The 19,059-nt window shown below is 46.9% G+C and overlaps 1 protein-coding gene across 3 annotated transcripts in view; it reads right to left on the minus strand.

Annotated features, from left to right (window-relative positions):
- Positions 1–1,216: 1,216 nt before the first annotated feature.
- Positions 1,217–19,059, minus strand: part of ece2b (endothelin converting enzyme 2b) — a 19,238-nt gene continuing 1,395 nt past the window's right edge. The window contains exons 2-20 of one of the 3 annotated variants that reach the window (XR_003462654.1): positions 11,782–11,868; positions 11,162–11,297; positions 10,487–10,702; positions 10,255–10,379; positions 9,763–9,909; positions 9,144–9,209; positions 8,864–9,052; positions 7,437–7,579; positions 7,126–7,240; positions 6,549–6,662; positions 6,346–6,444; positions 6,184–6,261; positions 5,985–6,088; positions 5,329–5,439; positions 4,905–4,972; positions 4,601–4,791; positions 4,428–4,523; positions 1,728–4,271; positions 1,217–1,469 (exon numbers count right to left, since the gene is read on the minus strand). Coding sequence is in view for 2 of the 3 variants with exons in the window: in XM_019277406.2 (XP_019132951.2) it covers positions 4,095–4,271; positions 4,428–4,523; positions 4,601–4,791; positions 4,905–4,972; positions 5,329–5,439; positions 5,985–6,088; positions 6,184–6,261; positions 6,346–6,444; positions 6,549–6,662; positions 7,126–7,240; positions 7,437–7,579; positions 8,864–9,052; positions 9,144–9,209; positions 9,763–9,909; positions 10,255–10,379; positions 10,487–10,702; positions 11,162–11,297; positions 11,782–11,868 (2,262 nt within the window). In the remaining variant the exon portion in view is untranslated. Of the gene's footprint in view, positions 4,272–4,427; positions 4,524–4,600; positions 4,792–4,904; positions 4,973–5,328; positions 5,440–5,984; positions 6,089–6,183; positions 6,262–6,345; positions 6,445–6,548; positions 6,663–7,125; positions 7,241–7,436; positions 7,580–8,863; positions 9,053–9,143; positions 9,210–9,762; positions 9,910–10,254; positions 10,380–10,486; positions 10,703–11,161; positions 11,298–11,781; positions 11,869–19,059 lie in introns of all 3 variants that reach the window. The other 2 variants (XM_019277406.2, XM_019277410.2) reach the window with 2 other exon arrangements.

Here is a 19,059-nt window from a genome sequence, read left to right on the forward strand (position 1 = left end):
GTAGGGTACAGGTACTTTGTCAGGTACAGGTAGTTTGTAAGATAGTCTGTAGGGTACAGGTAGTTTGTAGGGTACAGGTAGTTTGTCGGGTACAGGTACTTTGTCGGGTACAGGTAGTTTGTAAGATAGTTTGTAGGGTACAAGTAGTTTGTAAGATAGTTTGTAGGGTACAGGTAGTTTGTCGGGTACAGGTAGTTTGTAATGTAGTTTGTAGGGTACAGGTAGTTTGTCGGGTACAGGTAGTTTGTAATGTAGTTTGTAGGGTACAGGTAGTACGTCGGGTACAGGTAGTTTGTCGGGTACAGGTAGTTTGTAAGATAGTTTGTAGGGTACAGATAGTTTGTCGGTACAGGTAGTTTGTAAGGTAGTTTGTAGGGTACAGGTAGTTTGTCGGTACAGGTAGTTTGTAAGGTAGTATGTAGGGTACAGGTAGTTTGTAATGTAGTTTGTCGGGTACAGGTAGTTTGTAATGTAGTTTGTCGGGTACAGGTAGTTTGTCGGGTACAGGTAGTTTGTAATGTAGTTTGTCGGGTACAGGTAGTTTGTAGGGTACAGGTAGTTTGTAATGTAGTTTGTAGGGTACAGGTAGTTTGTAGGGTACAGGTAGTTTGTAATGTAGTTTGTAGGGTACAGGTAGTTTGTCGGGTACAGGTAGTTTGTAATGTAGTTTGTAGGGTACAGGTAGTTTGTCGGGTACAGGTAGTTTGTAATGTAGTTTGTAGGGTACAGGTAGTTTGTCGGGTACAGGTAGTTTGTAATGTAGTTTGTAGGGTACAGGTAGTTTGTAGGGTACAGGTAGTTTGTAATGTAGTTTGTAGGGTACAGGTAGTTTGTAGGGTACAGGTAGTTTGTAATGTAGTTTGTAGGGTACAGGTAGTTTGTAATGTAGTTTGTAGGGTACAGGTAGTTTGTAGGGTACAGGTAGTTTGTAATGTAGTTTGTAGGGTACAGGTAGTTTGTCGGGTACAGGTAGTTTGTAAGGTAGTTTGTAGGGTACAGGTAGTTTGTCGGGTACAGGTAGTTTGTAATGTAGTTTGTAGGGTACAGGTAGTTTGTAATGTAGTTTGTAGGGTACAGGTAGTTTGTAGGGTACAGGTAGTTTGTAATGTAGTTTGTAGGGTACAGATAGTTTGTCGGGTACAGGTAGTTTGTCGGGTACAGGTAGAACATTTGGATTTCATACTTGGACTGAAGAAGTGTTGTTAAACGCGGCACATGAACTCAGATCCTTTATTTTGAAGTAAAGCAGATGACATGTACGTATCACAGATAATCTTTATTATGTTCAGTGTTTATTATGTTTCTGTAGATCCATGACAGTTTGTAAATGCAGCTTTCTGATTGGATGAGCAGCGGCGACGCCCCTCCCTTCAGGACACAGGACCAGATCTACTGTCGTCTACTGTACACACAGATTATTACACAGCGGAGACTCCTGACACACACACACACACACACACACACACACACTTATATTTCTATACTTGTGAGGACTCACTGACATGCCGCACCCCCACCCTGACCCCTAAACCAAAACCTTTAAATGTCCTCATAAGGCAAAGACCTTCAGGACGCACACGGGTCCTCACAAACATAGATATACAAACACACAGAAACAGAAACGTCTTTGGCAGGAAGCAGCTTCTTCTTCTGCTGAACACACGACGACACACACAGGAGCTGCACAGGATTGGACGGTGATGTCATCAGGAGGCGAAGCAACAAACACACACACACACACACAGTATACAGTGAGTCCAGGTGAGCAGGGTGACAGCGCCCCCTGCTGTTAAAGTTGATTACCTGCACTGAACATGAATACTAGGGGATTATGGGTAATGAAACTGAGGTAAGGTCTTTAAAACTCTTCATATTTACTAAATATTATATTTTATATACTTTATTTTTTTGAATAAAATCATCTGTTTTCTTTCTTTCACTGGTCCATCTGGGGTGTTTCAGAGTCGACGACCTGATGCTCGTTTTAGCTGGAAATCCCTGAACGCCTCACATCTGTCACATGACAGCGGCTTTAGACGTGTCATGTGACATCATGTCACGTCACTTCCACTTTTTAAGCCGTTCATTTAAAATTTTAAGGCAACAATCAAACGTCGCTTTTATCATAAAATCGAGTCTTTAAGGAGATTCTTTGATTCTTCGTTGAAGCCGCTGATGTCAATTAAGTTTCATCAGTTTAAAATGAACTGATCTGTATCGCTTAACATGACAACATGGCGGTTTGTGGTTACTTCTGGTTTATAGTGTACAGAACTGTCCTAAATTAGCATATAATTAATGTCTTAATTAAAACTTCAACAGATAAATTAATGTTTTTTTTTTCTTAAACGTGACCAAAAACAAATATGACATATTTTCTTAATTAACCCTAAAGTGGCCATAACATATTTTAACGCAGCGCTCACAATATTATTAAAACCTCATTTTAATTGAATTTTTAAATGAACCCTGAATTTTCAGGTAAAAATGAAGGGGACCCCAAAATCCCTCAAAACTCATTAATTGACCCGTTAATACTGATGAAATTAAGGTATTTAAAAACATTTTAAGGTTATAATTAACATATTGTAATGAGATTTTATTTACATGAAGGTGTTGTGTTCCAATTAAATATCAATTAACAGGATTTGAGGGGATTTCACTTTTTAAAGGCGTTTTCAGAGAATAATTGTCATTTTTAAAGGTGTCACTAATTAACACCAATCTCCACAGTCTGTTTGAGGTTGTGTGTCAGTTACCGTGACAACACCAGCATGGCGGTTAGTGGTTACAGATGGTCGACGTGCAGTGGTTTAAAGTTCTTCTACAAACAGCAACATGTTTCGTTCTTACATCACTGACATCTAATTAAATTCACCATTAAATGCTGATTGTAGATTAGATTATCTGCTTTAAGAACATTTTAAGGAGTAATATGTACCAAATAACAAGAAATTCCATATCATTAGTTTTCATGCTATTTAGTTTAATTCTTATGTTTTTTTTACTCCTTAAAAAAAGTTAAACCATGCAAATAATCCATCATAATCAATTAATGTGTTACTTAATTACCTCCAAATCTGGTTTAAACACCTGAAAATGGCACCTCAGCTTAAACACGTTCGGTCAGATACCAGCTTTACGCGTGCGTGACATAATTACTCAGTCAAAGTTTTAATATTCACACGGCGTTCGAAATCTATTAAAATCTTAATGCAGAATTTGGAGTGAACCCCTGAGTTTGCACCTAAATTAAAAAAATGAAGGGGCACGTTAGGACTTTAAATTCTGGTAATTTAATACTGATGTAATTAAGCCAATTTGAATGGGATAAAGAATGGACTGTAGATTATCTACATGGTTCAGGAACATTTTAAGAGGTAAAAAAAGTCTTAAAATAACAAGAAAGCCATGCCATGTTTTTACTCCTTAAAAACGTCAACCATGCAAATAATCCTTTAATATATAAGAATAAATTAAATTATTATTTAATTATCTCAAAATCTGAGTTGAACGTCTGAAAATCGCACCTTAAAAAAAAAAAAAAAAAAAAAAAAGACGACAACTTCCGGAGTCGTCTTTATGCACGCACACGGCCGACTGATGATGTAATAGTTAAAGTTTGTATGAGGTCATCACAGTGATGTCATTAGAGAGAGTTACAGAGCTCATTCATTCAACACACACACACACACACACACACAAACCAAAGCCCATTAATAACAATAATAATAATAATAATAATAATAATCAATAACGGTGATAAAGCAGAAATCAGCAACATCGTCCCATGTGGCTTCATCAGCATCTACATCTTCATTATCGTCAGTCCTTCATGTCTCCGTGAAGTCCACTGAGTCCAGATTCCAGACAGGAAGTCAGTCTGATCGTCTCTAATTAACACATTTATATTAACCAAAGATTACACCTTTAACGAACACCTGATCACCTCCAGATAAACGATCCAAGTCCTCTAATTAAGACACTAATTCAGAAACTCACCTGCCTGTTTCCTAACTAACATACCGACCTGTTAATTAACAGACTGACTTAATTAACCCCCGACCCTTCCCTCTGACTCTTCTATCCTCTGTCTACCAGACCTCGCAGCGCTTCATGGGGTTCATGGGCGTCCCCGCGGGGCAGTTGAAGTGGCGGCTAAAGTCCGGAGAGTTGGCGAGCGTGCCGATGACTCTGTATTGGGGCGGGCTGTGGGGGTCGGTCATCAGGCCCTCATGAGCGCTCTCTGGTGTTCGAACTGAACACCACACCTGAACACAAAGCAGATGATGATCAGACCCAACGTACGCTTCGTTTCCCTTCAGTCTGACACGGTTTCTAATCAGCCAGTGAGTTCAGACTCTACATGCATCACTATATCATCAGCATAAAACATGAGGATGATGCCTGGTCTTGCTGCATCTCACCTGAGCAAATCCCACAAAGAAGAGCTGATCATTGGTCAGGTTGACGGCCGGAAGTCTCTTCTCCTCTCCACTCTTCTTGACAAACGACCGATAGGCCTGAAGACAAACACACATTATACGAGGTGATGTTCTGTCGCCTCACATTAACACAGCTCAGATCAGTTCATACTAACGTGGTACGCAGCCTTCAGTCCTCCGTTGTCGGCGATGTTTTCTCCGAGCGTCTGTTTTCCGTTGACGTGTTCTCCGTTGACAACGTAGCGGCTGTACTGATCAACCATACATTCAGTTCTCTGACGAAACGCCTCCACTGACGAGTTCTGCCACCACGGCCTCAAGTTACCTTCTTTATCGTACTCACGACCTGACCAGCAAATGGAGGAGGGGGCCGATTAATAAAGTGCACCACTATCCAGTGTTCCCAATAAGACCAAATTCTGTGCTCGTCATCACCTCGGACCAGAGACACACACTTACCCTGATCATCGAAGGCATGGGTGAGCTCATGACCCATCACCACTCCAATCCCACCAAAGTTCAAGGCTCTGGAAACACAAAGACAGAATACCCAAGTTTAAAAGGTTTCTCCAAAGACCTGGAGAGTCCAGAAACCAGAGACTGATACAGTCTAACTGTCATGGAGATAAACATGTAAAGTTTGTCCTGAGGATGGCGCTAGAGTGTGTATCATGGAGTCAATCAAACTGAATGGAGACCAGGAATGAGATCAGGAATTTTCATCACAATCGAGTCCGTTAAGTGTCAATATATCTGCAGTCCAACTATACAAAATCAGTTATTCAAAACTCTAATGACAGACACACAGACAGGTGGACACACAGACAGGTGGACACACAGACAGGTGGACACACAGACAGGTAGATTCTAGAGGTGAACAGACTTGGGGTGGTCGTGGGCGTAGAAAGGAGCTTGTAGGATCCCAGCAGGGAAGACGATGCCGTTCTTAGTGGGCATGTAGTAGGCATTAACTGCAGGAGGAGTCATACTCCACCTGGAGGAGGAGAGGAGAGGATGAGACAAGGAGAGGAGACAAGGAGAGGAGAGGAGTTATTTTCTGGTCATAGCAGTCCCTCAAAGAGCCCAGGGGTTGTAAGAGTTTAAGCTACAAACTCCAGGTCTAATGTTGTGTTTGGCAGTAGACAAACTCTGAACCAGCAGTGTCCAGTCTAACAGTGAACACAGCGACAGAACCTCTGAACCAGCAGTGTCCAGTCTAACAGTGAACACAGCAGTCTATCAGGTGGTTTTCTTGCTGGGTTTGGCTCCTGGCATCCCGGGCTGAGTCAGTTCAGTTAGCTACATGGCTGATCAATGTTTCCATCATGAAGTCTGTGAATCACCTCGGTACTGTGACGTTATTCCCTGTTGAAGCTGTGCTCCAACCCGGTCCCGGTTCTGTTGTCTAACCAGCAGTTATTGGGGGTTTGGGGTTGGGCGGGTTTATATGACTCAGAGCAAGGAAGGGAATCAGGATTGGATATTGGATGGACATAGTGTGTTTCCTGTTGGTGTCTTACTAGTCTTCATCATTCTTACTGGTCTTTGTTGGGAGTCTTCCTCAGCTGGTCGGCCATCACTCGGGATGAGAAGTTGTAGAAGTTCAACGTGTTCTGGAAGAAGCTGTCGTCCGACACTTCATACTGAAACAGAACACAGTTAGAACCAGCAGGGGGCAGCAGAGAATCACCTGGTGATGTTCAACCAATGAAAACACTGGACAACCTGTCCCACTCACCCCATCGTAAACATCGTCCAGCTCTTTGGGGTCCAGGATGAATTCTGGGAAACCAATCATGTCGTAGATTGCATCTGCCTAACGAAGGATAAACAGACACAGAACAATTAATACCTGTAATTCCACCTGTCTGTCCACCTGTCTGTCCACCTGCCTCTCTACCTTTTCTTTGGCAGCCTGTCTTGTGTGGTCGTCCATCCAGCTGAGTCGGTCCAGACCTTCTTTGAACGCAGAGCGGATTGCGTTAATCATCTCCTCGGCCTGAAAGAGACAGAAGGACAGGTGACGGACCGGACCAAACCAGAACCAGGACCACCTGAACCAGGTTGTGATCTTCAGTCCTTCAGGTGTGAACTGTGACTCACGATCTCTTTGCTGTGTTTGTCGAAGGACGCCTTGACGAAGAGCGCTCCCAGAGCAAAGCCCAGAATCTCGTCCGTGTTCAAGATACAAGTCTGCCAGCGGGGGGTGCAGGACTGCAACAAACCAGAACCAGTTGGTACCAGTTAAAGCCAGGTCCAGGCAGAACCAGGTAAAGATAGTCTACACAGAACCAATTGGCTAGAACCAGCATCCCCATGTATACACGCTCAGGTGTAGCTACCTAATTGGAACCAGGAGTTGTGAAACCAGTAAGAGAAGGTTAGAACCAAACAGAACCAAAGAAACCCATTAGAGCCAAGTGGGAACGCTTCAAACTGGTACCAGTTAAAGCTAAGTGCCCTTTAAAGCCAATAAGACGAAGAAATACAGACAGTTAAAGGTCCAGTTCTATGAACAGGACTGAGGATTACCAACCGAACTGTAGTCTTATAGTCATTAGAAGTATTTATACCTGCTGTAGGAAATAAAATAACTGTATCAGTAACAGTAGTAGTACCACAGAACTATTTGCAGTAGTCATAGCAGTAACAGGAGTACTTGTAGTAGAAGTACCGGTACCTTCTTGGTCCCATAGAGACTCTCCAGCAGTTTGTCCTGAGCGTTCTCGAAACGTTGATCCAAACTGCCGACGCTCTTCTGAACCAGCGTCCACATCATGTAGTTATTCAACAGACTGTGAAGACAGACAGACAGACAGACAGACAGACAGACAGACAGACAGACAGACAGACAGACAGACAGACAGACAGACAGACAGACAGACAGAGGTTTACAGGCCCGGGCCGTGGAGCCGGTGACATGCCAGTGAAATAAAAGAAAAAAACAAATGCTCATTTCTACGCAGTGTGTCGTGTCTGACTGTTTCTGACCTGCGGTCGGTCTTGTTGATGAGGTCGGACACCTGCTGCAGGTACTCTTTGGCGTACAGGACGACGGGTTCAGTGTCGTTCAGCTCCAAAGGAGACAGAGAGGACGACAGGTAGTCCAACCAGTCCACGGCTGGAGCCAGCAGCTGAAACACCAACAAAGAAAAGATGTTTAAATATGGACCCTGAACTATCGCCGTCCGGCCTGGGAACTCCTCGGGATCACCCAGGAGGAGCGGTTTAACATTTGTACTGTGTTTTATTCAGCCCCACGTCATGTCTGCAGGTCTTCCTCTGATTAACGAAGCAGCCTGAGAGGCTGAACTGAACCGAGAGCTGCCCGCTCTAATAACTGAAGGCTCAGATCTTCTCTCATCTGGACTGTCACATCTGGACAGTAAGAGGACAACGTTTACGACTGTCTGTCTGTCTCAGTAATCCTCAGTGTGGGAGCAGACTGCACCACCCGGGGGGGGGGTGCTGAGATGAAAAACTAATCCCTGCTGTCTGCGTCAGCTTCAGAGAGAAGACGTCCATGTTTGTACTCATCAAAACAACCTGCCAACTTCAGACTGACGTTTAATATGAAAAATAAAAGAAGCAGAACTGAAGCTTCTTGGCTGGTGTTTTCTAATTTTACTGGACGAATGACTTTAAAACATGAATTAATGATGAGACCAGGGCTGGGCTGACCTGTAGAGGGCGCTCACTTTGCCCATCTGTCCACAAACACTAAAAATGATGAACGACATGAAAACACGTTGACGTAAATGAAGTCGGGACGAAGGAAAAGGTCAAAGTCAACCTCCAGACGTCCGTCTGAAGCCTCCTTCATCTTCATATCAGCCATGTTTATATAACAACCTGTTATCTAACCGCTCTGCTACAGAGATGCAGGCACGTAGCAACAGCTCTTGGCAACTGTTGCCATGGTGACCCCAGAAGCATCTGCAACCCTGAAGGACAGAGAGCTGCAGCAGAGAGAGAGACACTGCACTCTACGACAGAACACCAGCCTGATACCCAGATTTATTACTGATTGTTTAGAAGCTAATTATGATCAATGAATGTGACGACGTGACGGCCGTTAATCACAGGAGGTCTATGAAACAGATTAATACTGTTCGTACTCTGCCACTCAGTACACGATGATGTCAGCACGCATCTGCAGCCATGACCACAATGTTATAAGACAACAATGTGCCTGGACCAAGACTACGTCCAGGTTTAGACAGTCTGCGGGGACGTCACGGAGACTACGTCCAGGTTTTAGACAGTCTGCGGGGACGTCACGGAGACTACGTCCAGGTTTTAGACAGTCTGCGGGGACGTCACAGAGACTACGTCCAGGTTTTAGACAGTCTGTGGGGGACTCGTGGCTCATACAAACCGTCACATTCAGTGAACCCCTCAGGTGACGTTAACCTCACCTGTAATTCGGCGATGGTGACCTTGTGGTAGATCTTCTCCTCGTCTCGCCGTTGGTCCTGTGGGACGGTGATGTTGGCGAGCGCTGTCTCAAACTCCAGAATCTGCTGCATCTGAAGCTGAGTGGAAGTTCTCTCACCCCCGAGCAGCATCCCGAGCTCCACCATGTAGTCCAGGTACGCCACCAACACCTGGAATTAGGACAAATGTCTCATTTCTTTCGTCAAACAAGTCACATCCCAGCTGCAATGACAACACACATCCAGCTTCAAGAATTCTCACTTTCTCATTGGCTGTCTTGTTGAGGTAATAGTCCCTGGATGGCAGGAAGAGCCCTGATTGGTCCACCTGGGCAGAGGCAGAGAGAACACAGATCATCAGATATGTAACAAACTCTTTTTGTTTTTTAACAAACTTCCATCAAACTACCGACGTGTGACCATCGTTGGTCCCTGAAAATCATCGAGATGCTTCTGGATGTTGTTCTGTCTCTGAACTTCATTTGTAGATGCAGAGATGAACTGAAGGGATCCTGAGCCCATGTAGTGATATCATGTGGGTTTTTAATGCAGTGCTGCCTGATGGGTCGGAGGTCACGGAGGTCTGTGCTGGTTTTGGGTCTTGCCCCTTACGTGCAGAGATTTCTCTGAATCTTTGAATAAAATTCTGGATTGTCGACGGTGAAATCCAGAAACTCATTTAAACCGTGAGTCCACAAACAGTTTTCACAAAGTGTTGAACCTCGTCTCACCAATAAACTTTAGCAGTTTGAACATTAAATAACTCTTCAGTCTGGAGTCAGTTCATAATAGTGTTTTATTTTGAAAACTGACTGTACTTCTTGTCAGCTCAATCTCAACTCCCTGTGGTCTGGTTTGCCTGGTTCTGGTTCTGGATTTACCTGGATGACGTTGCTGTTGGAGTTTTTGGGATCAGCGCTGACTCCGACACTGAAGAAAGGCTGAGCTTTGTAGGGACCAGAAACCACCTTCAGCACCTCCATGAAGTTCTCCTTCTCCCAGGGACCCGTCACGTTCCAGCCCCCGATCTAGACATAAAAACAGTCCAGGTCTTCAGCACAAACATACTGATGATTTGAATTAGAACCTGAACAGAACACCTGTGACTGAACAAAACAGAATATAGTTAAACTTTTTTAAAGATGAGGAATCAAATTGTTCTCCTGTTTGCTGATGATTCATTTACTAACATCAAAGATCCACACGGGACAAATCTTCATTTTGTTCATTTCATTTCTTCAACTAAAGATTGTTTTTGACATAAAGTGTTTCAACTTTGATCGCAGCTTTCACTGGCTCTTTGTTGGACCATGTGATGCTGCTATAGCTCAGCTGAAGCGGTTGCCGTGGTGACGAAGCATGCACATGGTTACCTTGGTGATGAGGTCGATGAGAGGCTGAGCTCCGAGCTCCTCGATCCTCTGAGTGTTGAGACACGACAGGTAGTAAGACTGAGTCTTCCTCTCCGCCTCGCTGCTGCCGTTAAACGTCCCGTTTTCTGAGAGTAAGACAAAAGATCAGCAAAGACCTGAAGAGCACCTGTCTCACCTGTCTCACTCTCTCTGCTCATCCCCCTCCACCCGTCTCCCTCTCCACCCGTCTCACCCAGCAGGTGTTTGAGCAGCGCCTGGTTCTGCTCCCAGATGCTGTTGAACGTGGACCAGCGCGGCCGTCCATCAGGCAGCGGGTTCTTCCTCATCCAGCCTCCGCAGGCGAACTGGTAGAAGTCCTGACACGGGTCAGCGCCGCGGTCCATCGCCTCCACCATCTGACTCGCCACCGTGATGCACGCCTCGGACAGGCACAGGCCACGCCCACTGTCTGCACGGCATCATGGGAAAGATAAAAATAAGGGTAAACTAAAGACGACAAGAGAAGATAAGGAAGGGAGGAGGCAGGAAAGGAAAGCGATGAGGCGGCAGAGGAGTAGGGGATGGGCGGGGGGAGGAAAGGAAAGAAATGAGAGGCAAGGGAGGAAGGGAGGGATGGGATATGACAAGAAAAGGAGAAGACAAGAAAGGAAAGGAAACAGGAGGCTGAGAAGTGGCCGAGGTAGAAAGGGAGAGGCGGCGGGGAGGAAGGATGGGTGAGGGCAGGAAATGAACAGAAAGGAAACAAACAATAAAGCAAGGAGAGGCAGGGAAGGAAAGGAGGACGCAGGGAAGGAAAGGAGGAGCAGGGAAGGAAAGGAAAGGAGGAGCAGGAATGGAAAAGGGAGGAAGGAGAGGAGTGAAGTGGGGGTAGGAAAGGAAAGACAGAGGAAGGTGTTCATGTTGTTACCGGAGCTGAATCCGAGACCCAGAACCAGCAGACATGCCAGCAGAGCCAGGAGGGCAGCGAGCAGCAGGACTGAGAGCAGAACCTCCAGCTGAGTCCTCCGGCCCAGAATATCCACGCCCCCCTTCCTGAAGCCCACCTGAGACACACAAACACTGTCACTGCCTCCTGGTGCTGAAGGAGCTAACAGAACCGGGCTCAGCAAACCCAGCTGCTCACTGGAAGGTAGACTCTAACACCAGTGTCTGATACTTTAAACATTATTTCAGGACTCAAACCTCCTGGATCACATTCCTTACTGACCGACATCTTAGACCTCCTGAACCTCCTTTACAAGCTGCCTCCTCCTTCCAGAGAGTCCACATTTGTTGGACCAGTCTCTGGCTGGCAGTGGTCCAGACCCCCTTGCTGCTCCTCTCTTTGTAGCTGGTGGCCTCATTTTGTGTTTTCAGTCTGAGCCCAGCCCGAGGTCTGGCTCTGTGACCGTGTCCGGGGATTTAAAGAATCTCTCCAGGACTCCACCTGGGACCAGTTATCCAACTAAACTTCACCTTTCTTCATGATTCTGGACTGATTCTGTGTGTGTGTGTGTGTGTGTGTGTGTGTGTGTTGCGTTCACTGACCTCCACTGCGTCAGGATACGAGGCCGCTTCACCCGGAGAGTCCGACACTTCCACCTCCTCCAGCGTAGCTCGCTTGTAGCTCGACATCTGTGGAGACAGACAGTCGTCAGCGTCCACGCTAATGCAGATAAACGAGAGAATCGTGTGGGTGGATCTGATCTGCACGGCGGAAACAGCGAACAGAACATCATCATCACATCCGCCTGTCCGGGTCTAACCTGATCCCAGAAGGTCCATGATGGACAGACCAAACCAACACACTCGATTATGGAAAAAAATCAGTATCACGATTATTCAAACGAGTAATTTTGAGTTTCACAGCATTTATTCAGCATCTCTCTCTCTCAAAAAACTCTTTGTTATTGATTCTTTATGCAAAATATTTAAATTGAAAATAAATCTGGGCTACAAATATGGACTTTACAGCTGTTTTGCAATGTATAAAGCATAAAATCAATAAAATAAATATACTTTATGGAACATTAAATAAGACATAAATAAAAAAATGTATCCAAAATAAACTATGGATCCAGCTGCTCTGCAAATTCTCTGTATTCATAGAACAAAATAAATATAATAATAAGCATCAATGAGGAATCAGCATCTTCCATCTTCAGCTAAGAAATATCCAGTGGCAGCTGTTAGGCCACGTTTACACGTTCATGGGTATTTTAAAAACTGAGACATTTCCCTTGGTTTGTATCTTTTACACTCAAACGGTGAATTCGCCTCTGAAAACGAGTCGAGTTTAAAAAGTGCGCCCAGTGTTTACCTTTGTGACGATGATCATGAAGCAGCCGCCCAGAGGCTTGGCGTAGTTATGACGGCGCTCCATGGCGTATTTATGCAGGTTGATGCAAACGAAAACTTTTTTGAAAGCGATGCTATGTGCACGATGTAATTTTGGAAATATTGGTTTCTCAGCATACCCGCTCTGTGTTAACGTAGCCTGATGTCTTGTGCCTCTCTGAGTTTGTGTTGACGTCTTGCTGGTTGTGGCACCGACTTTGTCTTTTTGTTTCTTTATTAATTCGTCGTGAGTGACTTTGTGCTTTTGTTTGAGATGGCTGAATAAATTTGTAGCGTTACCAAGAGGAGCAGCTGTTGCCTTGTAGTAAATCTTGCACATTATGTGCTGCTGCTTCTCGTCGGATTCGTCTCGTTCGCTTTCAGTCTCACTCACTGTCTTTGAACACCGACACACCTCCTCACTTGTGTAATGAAAAGTGGAAAATAAATTGTTTAAACTCGATTATATGATTTTTGAGATCGTTTGACAACAAAATCGAAATCGTGATCAAAATTCGATTCATTGCACAGTGCACGTTTGTTACGGAGGTTTGCTTTTGTCCTCCAGCTGCTGGAGCTGAAGAGGTGGAGGTGAACACCTCAGCGTGCAGATGTTTACATGTGTTCTCTGTTTTAACGTCTGTCTTCAGCTGTGGATGTGAGGCTGGAGCAGAAATGACAGTGATGCTTGTTTGTATTGACTGCTGGACTTTGAGCATTTATTATTCATCGACTGTTTGTGAAATGTCCCCGTGGGACGTTCAGGCTTCTTCCCTCTCCAGACGTCTGAGATCAGCTTTCAGGACTTCAGTTTCTGACCCTCGCTGCTGCAGACACGTCCAGACAGCGAGCGACTCAAGTGTCTCCGCTCGCGGAAAAAAAGAAACTTTGACCCAAGAAAAAACTAAATTCATCTAACGTTAGCTCGGTTTGTTAGCCGTCTTCTTCTTCTGAAATAATGGCAGAGGAGCAGAGAGTGAAGAGGACGCTGACGAAAACATTTTATGGAGGAAATTCCCTCTGATGTCCTCCGGCTGCTCCGCCTCAACTCTCTGTGATTTACAGAGTTTATGATGGACAGTGAAGTAAACTGCTGACAGCTGTAGCTGCTGTTAGCTCAGTTCGTCAGCTTGGCGGTGAGCTCAGAGCGACGGGTACCCGTCGCTCTGAGCTCACCGCCAAGCTGACGAACTGAGTGTTTGTACCAACAGGCGTTATGGACGACCAGGAAGAAGAAGAGGAGGTAACCAGGCTCAGCAGCTTCTATGGACATGATGGCAGAGGAGAAGAGAGTGAAGAGGACGCTGACGGAGGAAGCTAAGAAGAGAAAAGGAGAGAGTGAGCGAGCAAGAAGCCGCCGGACAAGAGTAAATGTGGGACTGACTTTTAGTGGTTGGTGAGAGCTTGGTGAAATAAAAGGCTGAAAGACAGACGCCGAGCTGGGCTGACTGCTGCTGGACTAGGCAGTGAGATCAGCTGCTGCTGGGTCTGGTTCTGGTTCTGGGCTGACTGCTGCTGGACTAGGCAGTGATATCAGCTGCTGCAGGTGAAGTAAAAGGCTGAAAGACGCTCAGTCATGAATTGAGCAGCTGAATGAATCGATGACTCTGCGCCTGACGTGGAGCTCCAGGTCGCTCTGAAACATTTTCAAACATTTTCAGGCCGAGACAGCAAAACAAAAACAGACATCCCGTCAAAATAAAAGCACAGAACAAGCCGTGGATCCGACATGATCGCCGGATTGAGATGAAGTCTGAACCCGTGGGCTTCTCAGCATGAGGACGTATTTAACTGTGATCAAATAAATCTGCACTTCCTGTGTTTACACTCAGCCTCTCTCTCTCTCCCCGTGTGTCGTGTCTCTCGCCCCCTCCCCCCCTCGCTCATAGTGTAGCAGGAGTATAAACAGTACGGCCTCCACCCTGCAGAGACACAAACACACCACGCCGCTGCACCACCGGTCACATGACGCCGTCCGTAAACGACAAACAGCTGCAGCTTCACACCGTTTCGTCGCCACGGCAGCTCACATGTGCTGCTGCGTGTGGTTGCCGTGGAAACCGCTGTGGCGCAGAGCAAGGCGGGCACTAAGTGCATGGTTAGCTTTAGATGGAGCCCAGTGAACACTTGGTGACCTCGTGACCCCTCTCAGCTACACATGGCCAAAAGTGTGTGGACGCCCTGAGTGACACTCGTTATCAAACGCCCAGCATGACACGAGAGCTCTGAGTTCTCAGTGTTGTAGTCAGAAATGTTGTGATCACCTGACAGGTGTCACATGTCAACAACACAGGTGAGTCGTGAGACTGTCAAAATAAAAGCACACTCTAAACTGTGGCGTTTTATCTTGAAAACTTGTATTAGTGAATTCTTTGAAGAGTGTAAAGTCATGACCTGCCCTGCCTCCTGATTGGCTGGTCTTCCGTTAGCGTAAGCCAATCAGAGACAGAGTAGGGCGGGTCACATGTATAACATACACACAGGTGTTCCCCCAATCAGATGCAGACTTTTAAAGCTGTCGATGACATCATCAGTCCGTTTTTATTCAAGTCATGAAAACAATGTGTGTTCATGTTTTTGTTGAGTTCTTGAACTTCATCCAGCAGCTCCGAGCTGAACCAGAACCAAAACCAGTCGTCAGTGTTTGGACCTCACTGACGATGCCGGGTCGCCTGAAGCCTCGCAGTCCGAGCAGGTCTGCTGGTCCGGAAGGAACCGAAAGGTTTCCAACTGTTTCCTTCCTGAAGACCCTCAGTGAAACCTGTCTGTCTGTCTGTGTGTCTGTCTGTGTGTCTGCGTGTGTCTGTCTGTCTGTCTGTGTCTGTCTGTCTGTGTGTCTGTCTGTCTGTGTGTCTGTCTGTCTGTCTGTCTGTCTGTGTGTCTGTCTGCCTGTGTGTCTGTGTGTGTGTCTGTCTGCGTGTCTGTGTGTGTCTGTCTGCGTGTCTGTGTGTGTCTGTCTGTCTGTCTGTCTGTCTGTCTGCGTGTCTGTCTCTCTGTCTCTGTCATTGTCTCTCGCTCGGCTCTGTTCTCTTTAATTGGTGACGCACACAGAGGGGGAGGGAGGGGGGAGTGGGCGAGCGGGGTTGCTAGGAGATGGGAGTGTGTGTGTTATATCTCTCTGTAGAGGGTGATGTCAGTGTGTGTGTGTGTGTGTGTGTGTGTGTGTGTAATTAGATAATGTGTGTGAATCATCTCCTTTCAGCTCTAATGGAGTTCACTGCAGCTTATATAACATCTGTCTGTGGCTGATCTGAGATCTGTTGTCTCTTTTGTCCAATCACAGCCTCCGTACTCAAAGCATGTCAGTTAGCCTAGCTTAGCACAAAGAGTGGAAGCAGCTATGCAACGTGTCGTGGAGACACTATGAGCTAGCATCAGCACCTTCCTTCCAGCGAACACGACCGGACCAGAACCTCTGAACCAGCAGTGTCCAGTCTAACAGTGAACACAGTAACAGAACCTCTGAACCAGTGTCCAGTCTAACAGTGAACACAGTAACAGAACCTCTGAACCGGCAGTGTCCGGTCTAACAGTGAACACAGCAGGAATCAGGTGGTTTTCATTTACTCAAGTAAATGTACTCAGTTACTTTCCGTCTCCGCGTACAGAGACTGAGGAGGAGACGAGATGAGGCAGAACCAAGCTGGCAGTGTGTGTGTGTGTGTGTGTGTGTGTGTGTGTGTGTGTGTGTGTGTGTGTGTTAGGCTGGGCAGGGTTTACTGTTTCCTGTCTGCAGCTCTGTGACTTCCTGTCTTAAGACGCCCAGTTTCCATCTGAGCAACAAAACAACAAAGCTGACTTCATCATCATCATCATCATCATCATCATCATCACCTCCTCCTCCTCCTCCTCCTCTGGATGCTCCAGTCAAACCTCTGACTGCTTCCCGTGCTCTTTGGAGGTGGGGGAGGTGTCTTTGTGTTGAGGAGGTGTTTATGGTCGGGGTCAGAGGAGGACTGATGTTTCCTCGGGGACGGGAGGTGGCAATGTAGCGGTTGCCGTAGTGACGACCTGCAGGTGAAGCCTCTTCAGTGTGCAGTTTCTCTGCACGCCATGAAGACGACGGTCTGTGAGTGACTGTGAGCGCTGCTACAGTCATCTGTGTCCGGGCCTCACTGATTACAGTACAGAACCAGTAACCAGTTACTGTGTTCACTGTTAGACTGGACACTGCTGGTTCAGAGGTTCTGTCACTGTGTTCACTGTTAGACTGGACACTGCCGGTTCAGAGGTTCTGTCGCTGTGTTCACTGTTAGACTGGACGCTGGAAATATGAGCATATTTGCAAGGGGTGTTTTATTTTGAAAACCCACAGGATTCTCTGTGCTGTTTCTCTGTCTGGCTTCCTGTCAGCTCGAGGTGCTCTGTGGAAATTGACGCGTCTGCTCGCGGCGTCCGTCACAAACAGAACAGAGCCGAGCAGAGGCCCGCTTCTGAACCGGACTGTGGCGGAGTTTGGTGGTCAGACGATCCAGAAGGTTTTCATACACATGATCACGTGATGTTTACTCAAACACTGAAGCAGATCATACATCACACGCTTGAATGAATCAGCTGACAGCTGCTCTGCACTGAAATAAACAATAACACAGTTAGCATTTAGCCCCGGAGCTACAGAACCATGAAGCACAGCAGACAGCGTGTCCGTCAACACGTCATCACGTGCTTCGTGTTTCCAGGAGAGCGGAGACAGTTATGAGGAAGTCACAGATCACAGATTACACTGGAACAGTCCGGTTTGGCGGCTTCAACAGGCTGATCCACATTCTGTGCAACGCCTGAGGAGACGAGCTCGGGGGACGAGCATCAACCCTGAGCATCAATGGTTAGCATTAGCAGAACACTGAGCTAATGACAGGAAACAGGAACTGCAGTAACTGAAGAGTTCATCAGATTTACAGTTTATACACAAACAGCTGGACCTGAACACAAAACACCAACAGGCTAGCTGATTTACATAACTCGTTAGCTCGTGTTTTGCTAACATCAGCTGATTTCAGTAGCTAACACGTAGCCGACACGTAGCTAACACGTAGCCGACACGTAGCCGACACGTAGCCGACACGTAGCTGACACGTAGCCGACACGTAGACAACACGTAGCTGACACGTAGCCGACACGTAGCCGACACGTAGCTGACACGTAGCTGACACGTAGCCGACACGTAGCCGACGCGTAGCCGACACGTAGCCGACACGTGGCTAACATGTAGCTGACACGTAGCCGACACGTAGCCGACACGTAGCTAAAACGTAGCTGACACGTAGCTGACACGTAGCTAACACGTAGCCGACACGTAGCTGACACGTGGCCGACACGTAGCCGACACGTAGCCGACACGTAGCCGACACGTAGTTGACACGTAGCTGACACGTAGCTGACACGTGGCCAACACGTGGCTAACACCTAGCCGACACGTGGCCAACACGTGGCTAACACCTAGCCGACACGTAGCCGACACGTGGCTAACACGTAGCCGACACGTGGCTAACATGTATCTAACACGTAGCCGACACGTGGCTAACATGTGGCTAACACGTAGCCGACACGTAGTTGACACGTAGCCGACACGTAGCTGACACGTAGCTAACACGTAGCCGACACGTGGCTAACACGTAGCCGACACGTGGCTAATATGTGGCTAACACGTAGCCGACATGTGGCTAACATGTGGCTAACACGTAGCCGACACGTAGTTGACACATAGCCGACACGTAGCTGACACGTAGCTGACACGTAGCTGACACGTAGCCGACACGTGGCTAACACGTAGCCGACACGTGGCTAACATGTATCTAACACGTAGCCGACACGTGGCTAACATGTGGCTAACACGTAGCCGACACGTAGCCGACACGTAGCCGACACGTAGCTGACACGTAGCCGACACGTAGCCGACACGTAGCTGACACGTAGCCGACACGTAGCTGACACGTAGCTGACACGTAGCCGACACGTAGCTGACACGTAGCTAACGCGTAGCCGACACGTAGTCGACACATAGCTGACACGTAGCTAACACGTAGCCGACATATAGCTAACACGTAGCTAACACGTAGCTAACACGTAGCCGACACGTAGCCGACACATAGCTGACATGTGGCTAACACGTAGCCGACACGTAGCTGACATGTGGCTAACACGTAGCCGACACGTAGCTGACATGTGGCTAACACGTAGCCGACACGTGGCTAACACGTAGCCGACACGTAGCTGACACGTAGCTGACACGTAGCTGACATGTGGCTAACACGTAGCCGACACGTGGCTAACACGTAGCCGACACGAGAATCTGTTCTGTCCCGTCATCACGTCCTCTGACCAGGGCCGGTCCTAGCTATGGGCAATGTGGGCGGCCGCCCAGGGCGCATTCTCCGTGGGGGGCGCACGAACGCCCGAAAAAGCAAAAAACCTCGGTAATTTTCGATACCGCTCATTAAGTTGTCAACGCCCCGGGAGCGGGGTGTTGACAAGGCAGAGGGGGGCGTC

The sequence above is a fragment of the Larimichthys crocea genome, chromosome VII (genome assembly GCF_000972845.2).
Source record: "Larimichthys crocea isolate SSNF chromosome VII, L_crocea_2.0, whole genome shotgun sequence".
Classification (NCBI taxonomy): Eukaryota; Metazoa; Chordata; class Actinopteri; family Sciaenidae; genus Larimichthys; species Larimichthys crocea.